This window comes from Cordyceps fumosorosea, assembly GCF_001636725.1.
Source record: "Cordyceps fumosorosea ARSEF 2679 chromosome Unknown scaffold_1, whole genome shotgun sequence".
NCBI lineage: Eukaryota > Fungi > Ascomycota > Sordariomycetes > Hypocreales > Cordycipitaceae > Cordyceps > Cordyceps fumosorosea.
In genome coordinates, this window is record NW_017387301.1 from 2,857,299 (window position 1) to 2,865,662 (window position 8,364).

General features: G+C 57.5%; 4 protein-coding genes across 4 annotated transcripts in view; 1 reads left to right on the forward strand and 3 right to left on the reverse strand.

The window, feature by feature from the left end:
• ISF_00920 (Zn(2)-C6 fungal-type DNA-binding domain protein) overlaps nucleotides 1-525 on the forward strand; it is a gene marked incomplete at both ends in the record, with an annotated part of 1,807 nt that extends 1,282 nt beyond the window's left edge. The window contains one exon of the mRNA XM_018844527.1: nucleotides 151-525. Coding sequence (XP_018708977.1) covers nucleotides 151-525 — 375 coding nt within the window. The remainder of the gene's footprint in view (nucleotides 1-150) is intronic.
• A 395-nt stretch (nucleotides 526-920) lies between these two features.
• Nucleotides 921-2,577, reverse strand: ISF_00921 (Aldehyde dehydrogenase NAD(P)-dependent; the record flags this gene model as incomplete). The annotated part of the gene is made up of 2 exons (XM_018844528.1): nucleotides 921-2,456; nucleotides 2,500-2,577. The coding sequence occupies 2 exons, from the start codon at nucleotides 2,575-2,577 to the stop codon at nucleotides 921-923; spliced, it is 1,614 nt and encodes a 537-aa protein (XP_018708978.1).
• A 969-nt stretch (nucleotides 2,578-3,546) lies between these two features.
• Nucleotides 3,547-4,157, reverse strand: ISF_00922 (Chitin synthesis regulation, Congo red resistance, RCR protein; the record flags this gene model as incomplete). Its single annotated transcript, XM_018844529.1, has 2 exons — nucleotides 3,547-3,898; nucleotides 3,991-4,157. 2 exons carry the CDS (start codon nucleotides 4,155-4,157, stop codon nucleotides 3,547-3,549), a joined length of 519 nt encoding a protein of 172 aa, XP_018708979.1.
• A 2,083-nt stretch (nucleotides 4,158-6,240) lies between these two features.
• ISF_00923 (hypothetical protein) lies at nucleotides 6,241-6,931 on the reverse strand (the record flags this gene model as incomplete). The annotated part of the gene is made up of 3 exons (XM_018844530.1): nucleotides 6,241-6,456; nucleotides 6,537-6,800; nucleotides 6,875-6,931. 3 exons carry the CDS (start codon nucleotides 6,929-6,931, stop codon nucleotides 6,241-6,243), a joined length of 537 nt encoding a protein of 178 aa, XP_018708980.1.
• Between the last annotated feature and the right edge of the window lie 1,433 nt (nucleotides 6,932-8,364).

Genomic DNA, 8,364 nt, shown 5'->3' on the forward strand with positions numbered 1-8,364 from the left:
CGCCGCCGCCGCCGGCCCCGACGCCGCGCGGTTCCTCCCCAACCGGGACGGGGCGCTGCGCGCGGCGCGGGAAACCTGCGAGGCGTACCGCGATTTTCGGCTCTGGGGCGGCGCGGAGCTTTGCCAGGTGATGGACTTCCGGGCGTTTAGCGCCGCGCTGGTGCTGGCGTTGTTGGGCGATGGGGGGCAGGGGCAGGGGCAGGGGCAGGGGCAGGGGGGGGAGGAGGAGTTGGTGAGGGAGACGGCGATGTGTCTGCGGCGGACGGCAAAGGTGATGGAGTGCCGCGTGGCGGAGCAGGCGGTGCGCGCGCTGGAGGCGCTGGAGGCGGCGCGGCGAGGGGCGTACATGGCGGAGGAGGACTACGAGGTGGTGGTGCCGTACTTTGGCAGGATACGGATCAGCAAGGAGGTTGGTCTCCGGCCGGGGTGGGGGCGGGTGAAGCCGGCGGACGGCGAGCCGGCGGCGGCGTCGGCGGCGGCGGCGGCGGCGGAGTGCTTCAACACGATCGAGTTGAGCACGACTGACTTCTTGGCGGACTTTCAGTTTGACATGGGTGATGCGGCGGCGGCGGAGTTGTGCTGTGACTGGACGGAGCTCGGGTTGGGATACGCATCCACGGATTGGAGCCATAGCTTCACGTACGGACCGTACTTTGGCGTCCAAGGTTGACGTAGTTGGGGGCGAGAGCTGCTAGATGAACCATAGGATATGCAAAGTCAAGCACAATGATACCTTGCATGTATATAGGCGCTTTGGTTAGGTTCGCAACATCGCGACCATCAGACAACAAACAGTACCTGCATGGCCGAAGAGGCATTACAAGTCAACAGATTTTACTTAATAAAACGGCATACGTATCCAATCTTACACCGTTGTTCCAAAATATACTTTCATAATTACAATTTCCCCATTCCTTGTCTCACCCGACCAGGTTGCGCACGTCGTCCAGCGTCCAGCCGCGCCACCTCAGCACCACCGCCAGCAGCACCAGCAGCTTCCACTGCCCCAGGATCCTCCCCAGCAGCGTCGTCGTCGCGCGCCCCTCGCGATCAAACGGCACCGTCGCGCCGCCACCCGTCGCCTTGATCTGCGCCAGCGCCTTGGCGTTGGTGTACGGCGGGTAGCGGAAGGACAGCAGCGCGTCCGCCCAGCCGGGGATGGCCGCGACGGTGCGCAGGTGGGTGAACTCGCGGAAGCCGTAGATGCCGTGGTACGCGCCCGTGCCGGAGGCGCCGACGCCGCCAAACGGCGCGTCCTTCATGGCCATGTGCAGCACGCCGTCGTTGAAGGTGACGCCGCCGGAGCGCGTGCGCTCCAGGATCGCGCGCCGCTCCGCCGTCGACTCGGTGAAGCCGTACAGCGAGAGCGGGTGGTCATGCGCCGCCGTGTACGCGATGGCCTCGTCCAGCGTCGCGTCCAGCACCGGCAGGATCGGCCCGAACAGCTCCTCGGACAGCAGCGCGTCGTCCGTGGTGACGTTGTCGACCACGGTCGGCGCAAAGTAGCGCGTGGCCGGGTCGCGCCCGCCACCATAGATGATGTTGCCGGAGGACTTCTCAAGCAGGCCCTCGAGGCGGTTGTAGTGCCGGTCGTTGATGATGTTGGTGACGTGGCCTGGGTTGACCGTCGAGGCGCCCGCGGCGTGGCCGCCGCCGAGGTACTTGTCAAAGTACTTGGCCAGCGCCGCGAGGAAGGGCGCCTTGACCTTGGGATCGACGAAGACGTGGTTGACGCCGACGCAGACCTGGCCCGAGTTGAGGAACTTGACATTCGCGATGCGCCGCGCCGCGAGGTCCACGTCCGCCCTCGCCGTGACGATGGCCGGCCCGCGCCCGCCCAGCTCCAGCGTGACCGTGGTCAGCGTCGGCGCCGCGCGCGCGTAGATGATCTTGCCCACCGCCGTGGACCCGGTGAAGAAGATGTGGTCAAACTTGCGGCCCAGCAGGTGGTCCATCTCCGCGGGGCCCGCGGTGACCACGCGCACGGCGTCGCGGTCCAAGTACTCCGGGACGATGCGCGCGATCAGGTCCTGCGAGGCCGGGGCGAGCTCCGAGGGCTTGAGCACGGCGGTGCAGCCGGCGGCGAGCGCGGCGGCGAGCGGCTCGAAGAGCTCCATGAAGGGGTAGTTCCAGGCGGAGATGATGAGGGCGACGCCCTTGGGCTCGCGGCGGATGCGGGCGCCGCCGAGGAAGTTGAGCGGGTTGGTGCGCGCGGGCCGCTCGTCGGCGTTCCACGACTTGATGTGCTTGAGGGCCTCGAGGATGGCCGACTGCACGCCGACGACGTCGATGGGCAGCGCCTCCTGTCGGTGCTTGTGCAGGTCCGTCTTGAGCGCGTCGACGATGCGCTCCTTGTTGTCCTCGAGCATCCACCAGGCCTTGCGGAGCTGTTTAATGCGCCATTCGAGCGGCTTGGTCACGTTGGACTGGAACGTCTGGGTGGCGGCATCGACGGCCTGTCGTTGCGGGCAAACGGCGGTTAGCTACATAGTTGTGGACTGGGGTTGAGGCTGTTGACGGTGAATAGGGGGAGCCGGGACTTGCCTCGTCAATCTCTTGATGTGTGCTAAACGGCATGATGAAGAAAACAAGAACCTGTATATTTTTATCCGTTCACGTTGTGTAGATGTTCTGGATAGAAAGAGAGGGGTGGCGATTCATCTCTTAAAAGGGCCAAGCTGGCTGTCGAGGCAAGTACAGTGAAACAGGTACATACACAGTTAGCAGCCTGCAGGCAACTTGGATACTTAGGCGTACCTCGGCCCGGTAATCTGGGGGAAGCAAGAAAGGTGGCGCATGGACAAGCTTCCCCCAGTTGCTCCGCCGCCCCGGCTGTGGAGAAGCTATGGTGCAATAATAAGTGCAGCACCGCCGACGCTTCAATCGTCTGTGTCTACTAGGTAATCCCCGAGTTGATCATTTGAAAAGTCCGTCCGCTCCGGACCTTGCTTCCCCCTTCTCTGGGAATTCAACGGAGATCTATCTGGTATCCAAGGGTCTTCTGTGTAACGCATACAAGCCGAGACAACGGCGGTGGCTGCACGACACATGTGACAGACTCGGACTGCAAGTCATGGGTAACTACTAATAACGTCGCTTTGTAATCAGAATCACGGTATGTGCGCGGTGTTGATGATATCTCTATAAAGGCGCCAGTGACACAAGTCATTCATAAATCAGCTTGTATTAAATGGCTGAAAAGACCGGCCAATCGTCTGGGGAATCACATCTGCACTATCCAACAAGGTAAAAAAGCACGGCCATCGACTCCATCAGTCGTACACCTAAAACCGAACAACAAGCCCCAACATGCCGAACCCGACAAAACAATAAAAAGCAAGCATCTAGTTCCAGATCAACGCCGCGACCGGCCGTGGATACATGTCCCTTCTCAGCGCATCCATTATTCCATTACCTTGCGTTTTCGCATCACCGTCCCGTATTCCATCGATTACGCGCAACTCGTTATCGCTCCCATCCACCGCACTCTCATGTCATGCGTTATTCTGACGCAGACAAGGTGTGCAGCCGTCGCGAACGTCCGCTCTATTTGGTGGGAGGAGGACCGGGGGGAGGTGCATAGCCGCCTTCGGGCTGGTACGTGTTGGGCGGCTGCTGGGGAGCGCCGTACTGGTGCTGCTGCTGGTTTCCGTAGTAGCCGTCGTTGGGGCTGAACGTGGTGCCCGTGTTCTGGGGCTGCTGGCTGTTGTAGTTGGGCGGCTGGTAGCCCTGCTGCTGGTTGTAGTCGTAGCCGCCCTGCTGGGGGTAGCCCTGCTGAGGGTAGCTCTGCTGAGGGTAGCCCTGGTTGTAGGTGTTTTGGTTGTTGTTGTTGCCGCCCATCCAGCCGGTGCCGTAGATGGGCTTGGCGCCCTTGCGCGCGCGGCGACGAGCGCAGCAGCTGCGAAGCGGGTCAGTCAGAGTCACTTCGTTTGATTTCTTTTTGCCGTCGCGCTCAGATTGACAAGGAGGGAGGGGAGGAGAGTAGCATACCTGCAGAGGAAGAGGAAGACGAGGGCGAAGAAGATGAGGACGCCGACGAGGACCCAGCGACCCCAGCTATACCAGCTGCTGCGGTAGCAGTATCCGTTGCTGTAGTAGTAGCCGCTGGGGCATCGGCTGCCGATGTAGCGGGATTCGAGCACGTTGGTCGCGTCCATTGTGAGAAAGTGGTCGAGGCGACGACGATTGGTTTGTCGAGATGGATGAAGAAGGGAAGGGAAAAAAAAAAGGAGATGATGATGGATGGGTAGGAAATAGGACAGCAATGGGGGGGGGCGCGCCCAAGTAGCAAGCCTCGAGTCCGTCAAGAAAGAAAGGCGGCAACTGTTGCGACGAAAAAAGTGGGGTTGGTATTTGCACCCAAGCGAAAAGAGGGCCGACAGGGCTGATGGATGGTTCTGTCTAGCACAGTTATTTGGTTCGGTAATGGGTTTCCGAATAGCTGGTGCGGAGGGGCAGGTCAAAAACAGATGAACAGATGAAACCTGCAGGACCGGGCATAGAGAGAGAGACAGAGAGAGACAGAGAGAGGGATTAAGAAAGTTGAAAGCTGCGTGGCCAAGGCAATGCAGTAGTAGGCAGGATTTAAGGTCAGAAACAAGGCCCAGCAAAGCTGAAAAAGAGGCGGAGCTCTTTGTTGTGGCTGGGCGGGCCTGGGCGTACTGCTGAAAAAAAGTGTCTAGATTGCACACGACCCGCTAGCTGGAAGGACGAACTACCAGCAGCTGACGAGTAGCTCGATTGTTAGTGTTATTATTGTTTCCATTTCATCGACGTTTCTGACACCGTTATTACATATAGACAATGGACTCCGCAAGTTCTTCCTGGCCATATTGTCTGCTCTTCCGAAGAGCCAGCTGGTTCAGGCTGTCGTGTTCCTTGGCCCTTGACGTGGCGCTGCAATGCCAGACGTCATTTCTCTGCCAAATCGTCTGGGCAGTGGGGCGCCGAATAAGGCTTTCCCATTTCGCGTCCTCGTTGTGGCTGAGCGCTGGAGCCCATCTTGTGGCGAAGACCTTACTTGATTGACACATGGAAAAAAAATTGTGAAGCAGATGCAACGAGTGACAATTATTCCCGGCAGTTTCATCTCGATGTATTTTATTATATCCCGTATGAATTTCAAGAAAATTCGGGTGGTCAAAGGAAATCTTCCACTGGATTGCCATTCCTTGACCAGCGCGTTCCGTCATCTGACAAAGGCATCCACTGCTGCGGCCATACGCCAAGCAGCAACGCATCCATCAACGCAAACTCTTGCAAGTCGAGGGATAGAACCCGTCATGGACAAACATCTCCACGGCTGTCTATTCCTGTACACTTCTTGTCAATCTGCCCCCGGAATATTCCACACCTACGGCGCTCCCACCGCTTGCCCATGCCGGGAGCCGGCCGCGCGTTCACTGCCGTGTGTGGCTGAGCGGTCATCCGTCCCGTCCCCGAGTATGCGCCACCTAAGTCGGCACAGGACGGCTGTGCCGGCGGATAATTCAGGTCGGACAATGTCGAAGTTATGACGTAGACTTGCCTCGATTATGATTATCTGCTCATTTAAAACGTCGGGCGGTGGTGACGAATTTCCGCAGAATTTATACCAGCCATTTCCCAGTATCACGTCTCGCAAGTTTCCAGTCACCATGGAACATCTAAAAAGAGGAGAATTTCTTCAACACGACTTGAACTACATCTCCGTGCATACAGCACTCCATCTCTTCGTCTCGACACGCTTACTATCCGAGAAAACAACCATGCGTTTGCCGCCTTCTAATCTTTTTCGCCATCGCTGTACATTGCCAATCGTAATCAATGCCGCAAAAACCGACGTTAACATAGGAGAACAAGACAAGATATGCTTGGACAAGACAAAGAAACAAATCTGTTCCGCGCAAAAGCAACCCGTGACGCCGTGCCGAATGGGCAAAAAGAGCTCGCCGAATGATGGCTGTCATTGCCCGGATAGTCGAAGAATGTGTTCTAAGCAGCAGACATCGAAGGAAAACTTTTGCGTCTCAATAGGATCCATCGCGAGCGGCCAGTTCGCGCATTGTGTGGCCATAGGTTGTAGGTCATTAAAAGGGTATTACATGATGTGAGTCCCGCATCTGTAGTGTCCACGCTACTGGCGTGGTGGTATCGTGGTCGTAGGGTACGTGAGGAATTCGTCAAGGTATAGTTGTATAATGTGGGCAGGCAACGCAACTTTGGACATCACGGCGTGTGTCCGTCGCGGTAGGTCGGGATTTAGAGGCCGCTGCGAGGGAACGAGTATCTGTTCCGACGGGCCTCTTCGGCGGCCTTGGCATTTCGTTCGGCAGCCTGCTGGGCCTGCTGCTTAGCGGCAAGGGCGTTGATCTTTTCGCGGGCCTTGAGCAGGCTGCTATTGTCCTGTTGCTTAATCTTGGCGCGGATGTCGTAGAGCGCCATGAGGGTAGAAGCGCGCTCCAGATCGTCATCGACCTACAGAGCGGGTTAGTCTGTGTATCGGTCGAGCTGCAAGCGTGCAGTGGCTGCGCGTGGAAGGTACTGTGTATACTGACATCGGAGCCGCCACCGCGAGGGGTGCCGGGAATCGAGTTTGTGTTGGACGAGGGGCGCGAGAGGTTGGGAGAGCTGACGAGAATACGGCGGCCGAGCTTGTCAAACTTGGGCAGACCGGCCTGCTCGTTGGACCAGTGACGACGCATGGCTGGAGCGCGCGGCGGCTGCTGTTGCTGAGGGGTTGAGGTGGAAGATTCATTGACGGGTTCGGGTCGAACGATGGGGACGTTGGCATTGACGATGGCGGCAGCAGCTTGAGGTTCCTGTCGAGGACTGTAAGCACAAAATCGGAGTGTGAAGAATTCCGATGTTCCGGGCGGAGGACAAGTAGACGTACAGCTGCGCCGAGGTTACTCAGATCGGCGAGGACCTGGGAAAGCTGGAGGCTCTCCATGGCCGACGGAATTGAGAGAAGAGTATTTGGAGATGAGTGTTGAGAAGAGGCGACAGAGACCAGCGACTAGTACGAAAGAAGCGGTGTCGGACGAGCAGGAGTAGGGAGGGCGACGGATGCAAACGTGATGCGGTCGCGGAGGCGGCGGCGGGGGGTGGTGAATATTAGTTGGTGGGCGGAGAAACGTGGCCGATTGGTTGTGGGCGGCGAGGGTGGGAAGAAAATGGTGAGGGAGACTGCAAGATGACTGGATTATTATTATTATTCGAGAGTCTTGCGATGAGGTTAATGCCGCGGGTGCACAGTGAGTGTTACGGGGTGGTGAAGGAAGAAAACGAGGGTGAAGGAGGGCGCGTGTGGGAAGAGAAATTGGAGGAGAGGATAACGAGGCAAGTTCTTGGCTGAAAACAGGCAGGGCAGGCTACAGGGCAGGCAGGTGGAGGGAGTGAGATGAGGCTAGGCGCCTGGGCGGAGTTGAAGTTGCCACTGCACCGCTGTGGGCGCTGCATTACTAACTGTACCTACTGCCCACTGAAAGCTTTTTTTTATACTTGGCTTGCCGCACGACGATTTGCCTTGGGGCGAAAACTGGAATTGCCGGACATGAATATTAATCAAAGTAAATTCCCGAGCTTCTCCCCTTTTCTTTGGAAAATTCCGAGGCTTTAGAGACTGTCAGTCAGGGACTCGTAGCAAAAGTCCCCCCTAAAATGTACCGTGACATGCTGCCCCCCTGCAAAAATTGTCCAACCCACTGATTCCCGCCTGTAATTTTGCGGGGTCACGCGCTAACCCCCACACTTTTGGGTCCCTCTTCCTGGGTATTCCTTGGTGTCAATCATGCTGCGCTCCATCTTGGACTGCAATTCTCTGTACCAGTACTTGCTTCCGTCCTTGTCTGCTGAGAGAAGGTTTGCGTAGTCGTCATCAGCCTCCATGTTGTTGTTATTTTTTCCCAATAGCAGCAAACCTGTATTCGCCTAGTGACGCGAAAGGTAAATCCCCTTGCCCGTGATCAGCCTGCCACCGATCGTAGTTTCGTTTCCTTGACCCCTGCCCCTGCAACCCTCACCCATCAGACTGCAACACTGTTCGTGTCCGCTGTGCTCCGTGTCCCCCTTCCCTTCCCTTCCCTTCCCTTGGACATGCGCCGGACGCCCCTCATCTCCGGCAAGTACAAGTCCGTCTGTCCTCCCTTTCTCTGCCCTTCCTCGCCTTTCCTTTTCCTTTCAGGCATTGATTAATCCAGTGGAAAGCACCTAAATAAATACCCAAAATATACAACCCAAAGCCCATCCATCCATCCATCCATCCATCCATCCATCGCTTTGATATCCTAAACGGTCATCTAAAAAGGCGGCGCCTCGAAGAATAAACTTGGCTGCCCATGCGCCACCTTGCCTCCTTTTACCCTCTTCTTTCGTCCACCCCCC